Raw genomic sequence first — 14,357 nt, 5'->3', positions numbered from 1 at the left:
CCTTAGATTGGTTGTAGGAAGGAAAGCAAGACCACTGATGATGGGACTAAGCAAGGACCTGAGAAACAGGGAGGTTAAATGCCTGGCCAACTGGATGTGACTTTCTGGCTCCCCAGAGCTCCCCAAAGACTAACCGAGCACCTGGCATTCGAGTTCCTTTGATGATCCTCCTGCTTGGGGGTATTTATGGTCAGGGAGAGCTATACAGCTAGCCCTCCGTTTCGATATAAGCAGTTGGCAGTGAGTACGAAGAGACTGGATGAAAAAACAAAGTTTTCCTCAAGGATATGGCCCTTAAGCTGGATTCAGAAAACAGGCCAGTACTAGCCAGGTGAAGGGCGTGGCAAAAGAGAAGAGAATGTTCCAGGAAAAAGGGAGAAAGGGGAAAAAAAAGCCAGCATGAACAAACGGGTGAAGGCATAGAACAGCCTGGGGCACACAGAGCTTTACAGGAAACCGTGTGTCGTCGAAGCATAATATGCTGAAGCGGATGTTCAAGAGATTCTTAGGAGCACCAACTCTGTCAGAGGTGCACGAAGACCCCACAAGCCACTTTCAACCCCATGCAGTGTAGGGGCCCCGGGTATTTCACTCACTTTCCATCTCTGCTATTTGTAAGAACCCCAACAAAGACTATTTCATTCATCCCCTGGTTACCTGGCCAAAAAACAGAAAGCTTTCTCAATCTGACTTCTTTTCTCCTGCAACGTAGGCTGTGGCCCTACTTCCTATGGGTCTGGCCCAAGTTCTTGAGAAACAGGGAAATACAGAAAGGGGACAAAGGCTCTCCTGGCTTCCAGCAGTGACTGTCTCCATAGGCTCCAACACAGAGGTCCTTGCAGCACCTCTGCCTGGTTTTCCTTCCCCGTCCTTATCCCTGGTGTCGCTCTGCGGGCACACGACGGCCTTGTCAGCAGGCCAACTCTCTGACCAGCCACCCATGCAGTGCGGAAGAACAGTCACTTGGTGTTCTGGTGCTCCTTGCTCAAGTTAACTTTTCTGCCTCAAGAGACGATTATCTTGGCCCCAGATAATGTACCTGTCACTCTGAACCTCTGTGCCTCCACCTGCTTTGATTGCAGCTCCTTCCTACTTCCTGTCATAGTGCATCTGCATCCCACTGGCCCCGCAGCCCTGGCTCATTCCCAGATTCCGATCTCTCGCTCCCACACCAGGACACTGCATGTTGTCTGCATTGTCTCTTCTGAGCCCAGCCCTACAGTAGTAACCTGGATGATCAAATGTCCAGTTGTAATCATCTCAGTGGCAGGGATACTGGGAATTTTTTTTTTTTTTTAAGACAGCCTGATTCATTCTAGAGCACCCCCACCCAATAGGAAGAGCATTTCCTTAGAAATTCAGAAAGGCAAATGCAAGACAGCTTCTGTTGCCGAGGGCCTGCTTGGGTAGTGCCTGGTAGAGACTGCAAATCTATGGTGTCATCAGACCCAAGTTGAGTCCCAGATCAGCCACGTGCTTGCTGTGTGACCCTGGCACCTGAGCCTCATTTTTCGTCCCTATCTCATAAGATTTGTGCTAAGTGAAATGGTACAAGTAAAACACTTAGCACAGTGCCTGATTCACAATGCTCGATAATATTTTCAAGCATCTATTGCTAACTAAATATTTCTGAGCCATTATTAAGAAAGCTAATGTTCCTATCTAAGAAATGGGAAATACATATCCTGCCCTCTAACCCTCAAAGTCATATGGAAATGCTTTGACCACTCCCAAGCAGTTCTTTCCATAATGGGGACCAGGAACATACGGGTGCTTCCTTCAAGTGCAGAACCCAAACCTCACCTTCACCCCCACACCATCCTCATCCAATAAATGAAAATTTCCTGTGGGTGAGCCTGATGGAACCTGTATCTTAGATTCTGAGAACCACCGCTTTGAGAACCACTGCTCCCCAGGAACAATCTCTCAAGCATCGGGAAGAAGCAGCGTAACTGCCCCAGGTGACAGAGACCTGTCTTTGAGTATCGACAGCTGGTCCATGTCTTTCAGGTAGGAAGACTCAGTGGAACAGTGAACTCATCTGAGCTTGTCACTGGAACTGCCAATGTAGAAGAACCAAGGCGAAGGCCGGCGCCGCAGCTCACTAGCCTAATCCTCCGCCTGCGGCGCTGGCACACTGGGTTCTAGTCCCGGTCGGGGCGCCGGATTCTGTCCCGGTTGCCCCTCTTCTAGGCCAGCTCTCTGCTATGGCCAGGGAGTGCAGTGGAGGATGGCCCAAGTCCTTGGGCCCTGCACCCCATGGGAGACCAGGAGAAGCACCTGGCTCCTGCCTTCGGATCAGCGTGGTGCGCCAGCCACAGTGCGCCGGCCGCGGCGGCCATTGGAGGGTGAACCAACGGCAAAGGAAGACCTTTCTCTCTGTCTCTCTCTCTCACTGTCCACTCTGCCTGTCGAAAAAAAAAAAAAAAAAAAAAAAAAAAAAAAAAAAAAAAAAGAACCAAGGCGGATCCGATGGGACTGAGGTCTGCAGTGCCCAGTGGGACAACCACATCATGAGCACCCACAGCCATATCTTCCCTCTCTGCCCTTAGCATCACCTGGTTAAAGCTGAATCTGGTATTGGTGGTCCCTAATTCCTGACAGACCACTGTCCCATATCCCATCCACGTGAGGATCCCAAAGTTTCATCAGCGATCGATCGCCCTCAGTTCTTTAGAAGACCACTGCAAATATCATGCATTTGGCTCCCCTTTCAATTTTCCCACTGTACATGCTCAGGAGGTAGGAAGGCCACCAGTGTATTTGCATAACATTTGCATGAATCTTACATGCTGCCTTCAAATGCTTCCAGTAGAAGATTTGTCCACCTAAACCCATTCCAAATTCAGAGTTTGGTAGAACTTCCTGTGCTATTGTTTATCATTTGACAGTGTCTGTGTTTCCCAAGCAGGGCAGGTTACAAGAGAAGATCCAACCAGAACCTTGTAGAGGGGAGTGAAAGACCAAATGACAAATCCCAGCAGAGCCCCCAATTTCCCTTAAACCCTTTGCCTTAGAGAGCAAAACAGCAAGTCACTCAAAAACATCTCAGGTCTTCACTGTCCTCACCTCCTGGAGCTCCTGCTCTCAGCCCGTTTTATTCATCAAACTAAAACCGCAGTCTCAGGGGGAAGACTGGTTCAGAGAGAGAGTGCAAAGGGCCTTTCCAGACCAACCTGCTCACTATTAAGTTCCAGAGAGGGCATGATTGTTCACCAAAGGCGCTCATCGTACAAGTCTCAATGACTTTTGCCCCAACACACACTGTTTAAGGGTCTAGATGGCGCACAGGTTGGAAAAGATAAGAAATGCATTGTTGTCCCCTCTAACGGAAGCCCCCAAGGCCATGGAAGGAACCCACTCCGGGTGTGGAATCCAAGCCTGCTGACTCCCCCATGGGGTCCACCTGCCTCTGAGGGAGAAAACCAGCTCCTGTGATTACCTTGCTGAAGAAAGGGGCCACACGGCTGCAAGGGATGTGCTTTCTGTTTGGTAAGGCTTCGAGAGTCTCTTCTCAAACCTAGACCCGCAGATCAGTCTCAGTGTGGTCCACGGGGCCGCTCGCTGGCCAGAATTTAGCAGCATGCTACATTTCAGCAAGGGGCAGGAAGGGAAGGGGCCACCCGACAATGCCTTTCTCCCCTACCAGAGCGCGGACAAATGCCACTGCAGATCCCGACACAGCACAGACCTCCTCCAACTGCAGAAATGAACATTTTGTTCCCGTTTCTCTGGGCAACTTGATAAAATTCCCCGGAGCCTTTGCATAATGTATTCAAGGTTCTGTCTCAATTTGGGAACCAAAAGGTAGAAAAGGCCTATAGCTAGGTCCAGACCACTGGCAGAGACATCACACAAATGGAAGCTGGGCAGACTAACCAGTCACCAGTCAGCCAAACAATCCTCGCAGCCCAAGCCCTTACATCTTTCTGCACCCCATCAACTGGTCCCCATCTATGTAGATACGGTGTGGAGGATTCAAAGCACCTTCAATGGGCGCCAAACTTCACTTACTCATTGCTCCTCCCCTATCTTATTTATTAAGCTTTCAACTCTTACACAACAATTGAAAGAAGGAAGAGCTCATTCAAAGCATTTGCAAGCAGTGGAATAACGGAATACCCAGACACCTACTCAAACCTGGGAGGAACTACTTGCTGCGAGGGAAAGGCCCAGCATTTACTTCGGCTGTTGATGGATTTACTATCTAACTAACAAGGTAAGGTCCACGGAGAGCCCTTGGCCAAGCAGAGAAAAGCAGAACTCCAGTTACCCTTCCATTGACGGTCTCAGTCCAGAGAGGTGATGGGGAGATAGAGGGTTGGGCCTGGGCAAAAGTCTGCCTTTTCTACTCAGGCCAAAGAGAAGAGATCGCTCATCACAGTGGCTGGAGCCTCGGTCCATCCCACTCCCCTGCTGCCTGGCTTTCCCGCAGCTTCTGTTCAGCCCAGAGTTTGGAATTCAATCCAGGAACTGGCATGACAAACACTATTTTTCATTTCCATGGAGACGAGGGCCTGCAATAGAACTGGGACTCCATGCCTGAAATGCCAAAACAGCCTGACCCACTTTCCCCCTCTCCTACAAAAACAAAATAAGTTTGTTTGGGTCCTGCCAGAGCTGAGGGAAAAGCCAGAGCTCCTGTTCTCTCTCTCGATGGACTTTTCTAAGAGGAACAAATTATGGCAGCCTTTGAAGATGCCGATGATGCCACAAGAGCCATGGGCAGAAGTCAGACACAAACTGTTTCACAGAAGGGTGCCAAGGCGGCACCAAAGCCATTCTGCTTCCGGTCATCACCTCCAGGAGATCAAGGTTCATACCCTAAGAGAAAGACTCAGCGATCAGCTACGCGGCTCCTTCTGGATTCGAGTATCTTCCCGACTTCTACCACCACTTCCTCCCCCGTCACTTCCCCCAGCCTCTTCTCTTCCTGGAACACATCAAGGTCATCCCCCGCCTAGGATACTTGGACTTACTGACCACTGTGCCTTCACCATTTACACTGAAGTTTCGACTGCTTCCCCCTTGTCAGCCTGCTGATCAAAGCTCATACGTCACCTGCTCCAGACTTTGTGGAAGCATCACTACCTACAGCACAGCTTCCTACCCCCAGGCCTCCACCACCACGTGGCCTTGTGTTTCGCCTCACTGCACTCACAGGAACGGAAACCGTCTTGTTGTTTGCTATTGTGTACTTGTTCATCACTAGACGGAGGACTCTGGGGGCTGCTTGCTGTGTTTTGTGGTTTCCCAGTATCTCTGGCAAAATGACTGGCACACACTGGAACTGGAGATATGTACTGCCCAAATAAAGCAATGAGCTCTTTTTTAAGTCTGTTATCTCAATCTAATACACTTATCTTTCTTAAGCTGGCTCCATATCTCCTTTCTTTGTAACACCAGCCCATTAATCCTTATTCTGAACATAACACTGACACCACTTTCAGACTCTTGGATGTCCTGGTCACTTTGTCTAGACAGAGCACCTGAATTTAAAACCCTAAGCCGTTTGGTGCCCTTGAGAAAAATCACTTTCTCTTTCTGTGCACCTGTGTTCCCTGTCTGCTGAATGATCACAACCCACCTTACTGGAGCAAGAATCTTAAAAAGGAATGAACCTAATTAGACAGTGAATCCCAGAAGTAAAGGGCTTCCAATAATTGCTCACGGAGTGAAAATGGGTTAGACGTAGGATGTGAATTCCCACTGAAGAAAGTGAATCCTGTTCCTAATAGCTCTGCCCGTTCCATGTGACCATGCGAATATAGGCGGCCACTAGTCACATCTGCAGCAGGTCCCTACCTCACGGGGCTGGGACAACAGACTAAAGATGAGACAGAAGACATTGCAATCAAGCAGAGGAACTTACTCATGTTATACAATTGCCTTTTCCTGAGACTGTTCACAACACAGGGAACACCTAACACCTGGGGGACAGTCTTGCTGGGCTCGAAGGGCAGGGTGTTGACTGAGCTGGCTGCAGTTAGGAAGGGGCCTTGTGACAGCCATGTGATTCATCGTCCCCCTGCACCTGGGGATTCCCTCTGAGGCCACCCCAACAGCAGCCCCCAGGCCTCTGCTCCAGAGCCCCACTAACACAGCACTCACTGGGTGGCCGCATGCACATAGCTGTACAGAGACATTTAAAGGCCACAGTCCTTCCTTCTCCTTCACTCTCCGTGATCATCACCTGTCCAATGCTTTCTGGCTTTAACAGCCTTTAAAGATTAGCTTGCTGATTCAACATCACTAACAGATTTCCTGAGCACCTCCAACTTTGCAATACAGTTTCTCCCTGAGGGCCCAACAAGGCAGCCACTATTCTGTGTACCACACAATATTCAACATGATATTTGGCTCACAGCAGGGGCTTAATACTTTGAAACTGGACTTAGCCAAATCTAAGTACAACCGCACCCCAAGTATTTCAGAAGTCTCAGTGCTCAGGGGGATGGGGCCCTGAGAAAGCAGAAAGGTGCGAAGCCGTCCCAGGAAGCCCCTTTCTGGAAGGAGATTTCCAATCGATCGGGAGGCCACAAACCTCCAGAACAAGGGCAAGGAGGAGTTCAACCGAATAGAACTTCCAGCTCCATGGGGGCTTGCTTCCCAAAGCCCCTCCCCCAGCCTCAGGAAACTACATGTTTTTACTGACACGAAAAGGCACCTGTATAGGATCCAGTCCTTCATCCATCCACCCAACAGCTGACGAGGAGCTGCCTCCATACCAGGTAATGTCTAGGCATTAGGGGATATTGTCTCTAAGAAACTCATAGTCTGATGGAAGAGACAGGCACGTGATAGACAGCAAGTGATAGGAGCTACCTGGATGCGAGGAAGACACCTGCCCCCGACCATCCAGGGAGCAGCATCCCAGGAGCTAGGCTGCCTTTGTGACTCAGCCTCCTTCCCTGGGTATGAACCAGGGGCAGCTCACTCCTCTGTTCCGCGAGAATGAGTGTGGACGCCACCCAACCCCCACAAGGACATCAGAAGAAGGTACTACCATCTCTGACACCCAAGAGGGAGACCTGGACTGAGTTCCTGGCTCCTGGTTTCAGCCTGGCCCAGCCCTGGCTGTTGTGGGCATGTGGGGAATTAACGAGCAAATGGAAGATTTTCTCACTCTCCTTCTCTCTGTCACTCTGCCTTTCAAAAAAAAAAAAAATTCAAAAAACTAAAAAACATTCGCTATGAAACGCTGAGAGCAGGAGCATTTGAGACAGAAGGGCTCAGATCTGAGTTAGGCAAAGCATCCAGAAACAAGATCCAAGGCAGTCTGGGCCTGAAGTTAATTCAGCTTCACCAGCATTCTCTCTGGTCAGGGCCAAAAACTCTCAGGCACCAGTACTATGGTACTACCTGATATGGTACTATCGGGTGACGGTGCCTAGCTCGAGCCAGACCAAGGAGTGGGCAGGTGCGTAAGAAGTGAGCAACAGCACCCAGTGAGCCTTTCCCCTCCTAAGAGGAGTCCTCAAAAAAGCTCATGGAAATGTGCATCATGAAAAAACTATGCACGGATTTCAAATACTTTTTTGTACCAAAATAAACCTATCTTTTAATTCCATTTTCCTATGAACTTCCTGAAGTACCCTTGTATCACTCCTCCCCTGGCCTCACTGGCACAGCCCACCTGAATGCTAATCCTTTACTGACCCCCATGATGCAAACCCAGTTCCGGCTTATTCTTCTGTTAAAGATAAAATATAAAAATAAAAATAAAGGCAGGCCAAAAAATGAGAGGTCAAATCGCAGAAGTCTTAGAATGAACAGGACCGTGAGGTTGGTTGATCCCAGACTGCAGGCAGATGCCCAGACACCTAACACAGACTTTATCTATTTTAAACTAGACGCAGAGGCACAAAATTCAGGGCTTTCTTTGGTGATGCTTCTCACTCTCACCTGTGATCACTGTGATTTTTTTTAATTGCCACATCACACTTAAACACCACTTTCTTCTGGTCCAGCTGTCCTAGACTTGAGGTCAGTTCATGAGCTCTCTATCCCTTTCTTCGGGTGGGATGATTTTAATTCCTCAGATCTATTCTCAGAAGTGAGAATCATTTCTCCAACATCACCAGCCAATCTTTGTTTCGATTGAGCACTCACACCTCAAGGGATGAGACGTCATCAGCTGTTACGTAACTCACTTCACCTTTGGACAACTCTGGTGGATTTGCACTGTAGGCTCCAACTGTTTCCAGAGGCTTCCTACCAAAGGCCCTATTCTGCTGCCTTGCGAGCTGTAGGACAAATCCAATTCCCCTTCCATTTGGCATCATCACACAGCTGTCACGCCTTCCCCAGACCTGGGGGTCCCTTGAGTCATTGCTCACATAGCCTCTGACAGGGCTCACTCTGCATGGATTCCAGTTGATCTCAACCCCCCACCCCAAAATAAAAAAAAATAACTGAGGAGCACAGGCATGGCTGTAATGATACTGGCAGGATGATCACCCCACGTACTTTGGAAATCAGGGTGCAAACATATTTTTGGAGTCATCCTCTGAATCAGGAGGATCTGGAATTAGTCACCGTTCTCTTCTGAGTCTCTGGGTACACGCTTCACCCTTATCCTGCATCCTAAGGAGAGCGTCTGCACGTGTAATGAATGCCTGCGCATCCTTGAAGGAGCACACCCACGCTTCCCCCAAACCAGACAAGCCCGAGTTCCGGTGGGATGATGACAAATCCACCCAGTTCTCAGCCCAGCTCAGTGAGCTATACTACAGCTTGGAACCCCAATAAGGATCACTCTGGGCCACATGCAAACCTACCTCGGACCTTAGAGATTCTCTAAGCTGGACACAAAAATAGTTTTCACATTTTTAAATGGTTGAAAGAATCAAAAGACTGTTTTGTGACATGTGCAAGTGACATGACATCCTCTTTCAGAGCCCATACATAAGTTTTACAGGGAGTACCGCGAGGCTCGTTGGTTCATGAATTGTTCATGGTCACTTGTGCTGTACAAAGCGGAGCTGATTTCCAGTGACAAAGACACAGCATGGCCCACGAAGCCTACAGCAGTTACTACTGGGTGCTTTATAAAAAGTTTGCCAACCCCTGGTCTCACAAGGTTTGACTCTGCAGAGGTCTTTTCTGCAGGTCTCTGCCAAGCCAGACAAAGAACTTGAGTAGCCATGCAAGGAACCTGTGTACCATGCAGCAGCCACTGGAGGAGGGAGCTACAGGCTTGCGCTTGTCAGCAGAGCAAATCTGTAGAGCCGGGAAAGGAAGAAAGCAAGAGAAATTTTTTTTCTGGGTAGGATGATAAAAGCTCATCATCTTTGGCTCCTCGGTGATGGTTTGGAAGTTGCTGAAATGCGTAAAAAGTTCAGCAGACCAGCTGACCTGCCACTCACCACGCATTCTCCCCCTCCGTGGGGTACTTGCTTTCCAGGCCTGGACTTGGACAGTGTCATTCTTCTGCCATGGGAGACTCTGAAAAACATTCCTCACCCTTAACCCTTCTTCTAAGGCCCCCCCTTTTCCATCTCAGTTCTAAACTGCTCTAACCTGCGGAGCCTCATCGAAGGCAAAGGCCAGAAACACGCCCCACATTCGAGATTCGCTGTGGACAGAGGCACGGCCGTGTGAGGCAGGAGGCAGAGGAGTGAGAAGGGTGTCCACAGAGCAGAGTTTGCTAGGAAATGTCAGCGAAGAAGCAAAGATCGCTTCCCCCAGCCCTGGCTAGGCTCTTGGCTGAGGCCCCAGAGAGACAGGGAGCTCCAAGTCCTCCCCGACCCATGCACTTCCCCAAATCAAGCAAATAACTAACAATGCAAGGAGGTGTGGGGGAGTAAGGCCCAGCCACTGGGTGTCTATTTTCTCAAAACACATGGCAGCTCTCTGAGCCAAGTGCAGGCTAAGCCAAAGAATAAACAAACCCCTTTATTTCCCTGAGACAGGAGCTATCGACTTCCTCTCTCTGCCTCTCCTGCTGCTGGTCAGATCCATCACCCCACTGCCCTCTCCTTATGGGAGAAGCAGGATCTGTCCCTGTCTTTTGGACCACTGCTGTGGTCACATCCTGCCCACAGGGGCACGGTGGATCGAAAGTGGCGGGTGGGGAACAGGAGCACATGGCTCGTCCACACCTCCCCCAGAAGTTCTCGGCCCCCTCGCTGTGACGCACTGCTAATTCAGCCCTGGGCTCTCCAAGTCGTAGGGCCCCGATGAAGTCTTCCCATTCAAGGGGACACCATCAGCACCATCCCAGCCCATCTCTCCAGCCCACCCCTGGGTCACCCCTCAGTGCTCCAAAGCTGGGCTCCAGCAGTGCTCCTGGAGGAGGTGGGGGAAGACAGAGGAGAAAAGGCCGGGGAGGCGAAAGAATGTGGCATCTCTGCAGCATGATGTCACGCTGGCTGCTTTCGGATCCCCCGAACAGAGAACAGAAGCAAACAACATGGACTCCGGATTTACTCTGCCTTGAAAGGTTTGTGTTCTTGGCAGCTCCGAGCAGCCCGCGCCAGCTGGAAAAAGCACACAACCAGACAGACAGGTCCACGCTCCAGCTCCAGCCCCCGGGGCCCCAATCCAACCCAGGGACATGCCCACCCCTTCCAAAAAAACATCCCACGAGGAAACAAAGATAGACTCACACACACACACACAGCGTCAGCACGAGTTAGCACTAACCTGGAAGCCATTAGGGAACGGTAGCAGAGTGCAGTGCAGAGAGGAACTCATTCATTCATGCATTGGGCAGTGGGGGGGTGGGGGCGGGGAGCGCGGGCCCAGAGAAGCTTGGAGGCCACTCACCTCCATACCCATCCCAAGGCCCCTGGGTCTACCGGGGGAGGGGACTGGGGGCAGGCCTCTCCCAAGCTGGGGGGAGCTGTTCGCTCTGCCGTGTCGCACCGCTCTGGAATTTTAAGCGTGACCCGCCCCCCTCCCAACCTTTTCTCACCCCACCTCCCTCTGTGGCTGTGATTTGGTGTGGTCGCGCAGTGCAGCCGCACACGGCCCCTCGCCCTCGCCCTCGCTCCCTTTCTCTGGCTCTCCCTCCGACTCCCTCTCAGACAGCTGCTCCGGAGCTCAGGCACGCACGCGCACAGGCGCACGGACACACTCAGACACGCACCCTCCTGCGCGCAGACACACACGCACGCACACACACACCCGCGCTCGCCCGCCGCCGCCGCCGCCTGCCGGTTTACATAATGCAACTCTTTGGTGCAGCCAGCTTGCCAGCTCTCAATTATTCATGGCCTCTCTGAGACACAGCCACGGGGGCTGCGGGCGTTATCTCCTCTTCATCCCCAAACCTGACAAAACACAAGATGTGGCTCCCCCGAGAATGCGCTCCCTCTGTGGCCAACGATTATGTCCCAGGTGTTGCCTATTAGTTCGACCTGTATCGAGGAGGTGACACTAAATACAGGCACAGGCGCCTGGCTCTAAATAGAGGACAGCTGCTCTCCCTGCTGGAGCCCTGGGAACAAGGGGAAGAGGAAGGCAGCTCTGGAACCACAAGCTACAAGAGCAAATGCTGAGGGCCTCTTCAGTGCAGCGCCTCCCAGATGTCTGATGCTCTCATCATGAGCAGGTCAGACTTAGAGAAGAATGGCACTCCAGTGAAGCACTGGCATTTTCAAATTCCACCCTGCACCCCTTAAGACTGGTTTTTCCCCTGTGCATTCTCCGAGATGCAGTACAGGTGCTCAGACAGCCCCCAGACAAACGTTCCCGGCAGGTGAGAGGTACTCTGGTCAGCAACAGTATTCAGGAATTTTTTCAGTCTTCATGGCTTACAAAGCACTTCTGTTCCCATTACATCACACTGTTTTCCACCGGCATCTCATGGACAGGCCTTACTGACCCATCTAACAGATACGGATGCTGAGTCCTGGGAGTGAGTAAGTTCCCAGGGCAACAAAGAGTCTGAGCCAGGAATCCAGAGCACCTGGCATGACATCCATGCCTGATGCCCAAGCAGGTGTGCTTCTGTGTATCTGGAGAACCAACGTCCACTGTTGAGGGGAGCAGGAAGACAAGCCCAGATGGGAGCCAAAACCAACAACCACCACCAATCAAGAATGAGGATGGTTGGCTTAGTGCTTATCAAACTTTAATCACCCAAGAATCTTAACCCACAGCGTCTGCTGCAGCAGGTCTAGGCGAGCACCCCGAGAGCCTGTCTAACAAACTCCCAGGCAAGGTCCACGACGCTGCTTCACAGACCACACTGAGAGGCAAATTAGCTCGTGCACACTTGCTCTTTGGATCTTCCTGAAGGACAGTGCTTTGCCTGTCTGCTGCAGCCACACAGGAAAGCATGCTGAAGGTGACTAACAGCTCTCCGTGGTATTCATCTGTGTCCTGCCCAGTGGCTCATGCTGTGAGCTAAAACTTCGTGGGTATCTGTTGGTAAAAGGTCTCACTCTGGAAGTGCCAGGTCCTACAGCTCACCATGAAAGCTCTTGCAAAGATGGCCTCTGTTTACAGCCTGTTAACAGAGCGGCAGCTTCCCTGTATCTAGGAGGCAGAAGGGTCTGGGCTATCTGGCCACACCCCAGTTACCTACAGGAATCCCAGCTCCAAAGAAAGCTATCCTGGGGGGGAGGAGGGAGCAAGCAAGCAAGCTACAACGGCGATGTGCCCATTCTACCTATTCCTCCTTGTCAGGTCAAGTCCCTCCTCCTCTGAAATGCCTTCCTCACTTCCAACGGCCGACCTGCCTCTCCTCTTTTACTCCACGAAACTGCATTGACCTTGAATGAGATCGGGATCCAAACCTACATGTTGATGATTTCTTGCTCTGGGACTCAGTAAGCCACTCTCCAGTCCCATCTCAGACTCAGTAGCTTCCTTTGAGAAACCCAATAATATGTATTTCCTCCTCCACATTGTTGGATGGGTGATTAAAGAAATGCATTTGAAAGCAAATGAGTACTTCCCTCTGCCCCAGCTCTTACAGAGCTCACAATTTAGAACTTAACTGCAAATTCTACTGTTCTCTCCCTGTTGGATCTACCTCCCTAAGAACACTGTAGGCTGTTTCTTTCATGTTACCTGGTCAAAAGCAATGGCTAGGGTAGAAAGATGCAATGAAAGTTCTCTTCTGGTGGGGAGTCAGGTATTCAAAAGCCCTGGAATGTGGATTGAAGAAAGCCCTCAATTCCTCATGATACCTGAGGTCCATGCTTAGTGTTTCCTCAGTCACCGAAATGTGCTTTGCCAGCTCCATCCCTCGACCTCATTAAATAATAATCAAGTAACAGAATGAGCAAATCAGAGAAAGTAGATGGTGCCTACCACGTTAATAGAATGAGAGCCTTTATTTCATGATTAGAGGAACCTTATTTGAGTTACAATAAAAAAATTTATCTTCATCATAGCAAAAGAGCACTTCCTGGGTGCAATGCAACCTATTAAGCCTTGGACAAAATTTCTTCATAGATAGATAGATAGGTAGATAGACAGATAGAGGCAGAAAGAGAGAGAGCTCCCATCCACTGGTTTACTCTCTCAATGCCCCAGATGGCCCTGAAGCCCGGAGCTGGGAACCCAATCCAGGTCTCCCCCATGGGTGGCAAGAACCCAATTATTTGAGCCATCTCAGCTGCCACTCAGTCTGCCATTATCAGGAAACTGGAATCAGGAGCTTGAGTCAGGATTCAAATCCGGGCACTCCAACGAGACATGGTGTCCTATGCTGTATCTTACCTACTAGACTAAACACCCGCCCCCCAAATGACTTCATTTAATTCTAACACCAATGTGAAGAAATAAATACTTAGAATCTTTCATTTTTCAGATAACAAAACTCAGAGGTAGGTTGAACAATTTCCCTGTAGTACACAAGGGATCATCAGAAGTTCATAGAAAATATATAATATGAAAAATATACAAAGACTTCAATATTTTTGCACCAAAATAAACTTGCTTTCACTGAATTTTCCATGAACTGTGTGAAACCTCCTAGTATGCTTATTAAACAGTAGAGCAGGAGCTGGCACTGCAGCATAGCGGGTAAAGCCACCACCAGCAGTGCCAGTGTCCCATATGGGCAATGGTTCGTGTCCCGGCTGCTCCACTTTTGATCCAGCTCTTTGCTACAGCCTGGGAAAGCAGTAGATGACCCAAGTCCTTGGGCCCCTGCACCCACATGGGAGACCCAGAAGAAGCTCCTGGCTCCTGGTTTCAGATCAGTGCAGCTCCAGCCATGTGGCCAACTGGGGAGTGAACCAGCAGATGGAAGACCTCTCTCTCTCTCTCTACCTCACTCTGATTTTCAAATAAATAAGTAAATCTTTAAAATAAATAAATAAATAGACAGTAGAGCATGCACTGAAACCCAGCCTGCCTTACTCGAGTCCTACTATTAACCATTACTTCATATATGA

General features: G+C 50.1%; 1 protein-coding gene across 20 annotated transcripts in view; it reads right to left on the bottom strand.

Annotated features, from left to right (window-relative positions):
- Nucleotides 1-14,357, bottom strand: part of GRAMD1B (GRAM domain containing 1B) — a 272,813-nt gene that overhangs the window by 50,901 nt on the left and 207,555 nt on the right. Inside the window, exon 1 of one of the 20 annotated variants that reach the window (XM_070047589.1) lies at nucleotides 10,771-10,898. The exons of 16 other annotated variants lie outside the window; for them this stretch is intronic. Coding sequence is in view for 2 of the 4 variants with exons in the window: in XM_070047549.1 (XP_069903650.1) it covers nucleotides 4,274-4,404 (131 nt within the window). In the remaining 2 variants the exon portion in view is untranslated. 3 more of the 20 variants (XM_070047570.1, XM_070047549.1, XM_070047546.1) reach the window with 3 other exon arrangements.

Source organism: Oryctolagus cuniculus, chromosome 1, assembly GCF_964237555.1.
Source record: "Oryctolagus cuniculus chromosome 1, mOryCun1.1, whole genome shotgun sequence".
Taxonomy (NCBI): Eukaryota; Metazoa; Chordata; class Mammalia; order Lagomorpha; family Leporidae; genus Oryctolagus; species Oryctolagus cuniculus.
The sequence above is the reverse complement of the archived record's forward strand: the minus strand, read 5'-3'. Positions and strand labels throughout refer to the sequence as shown.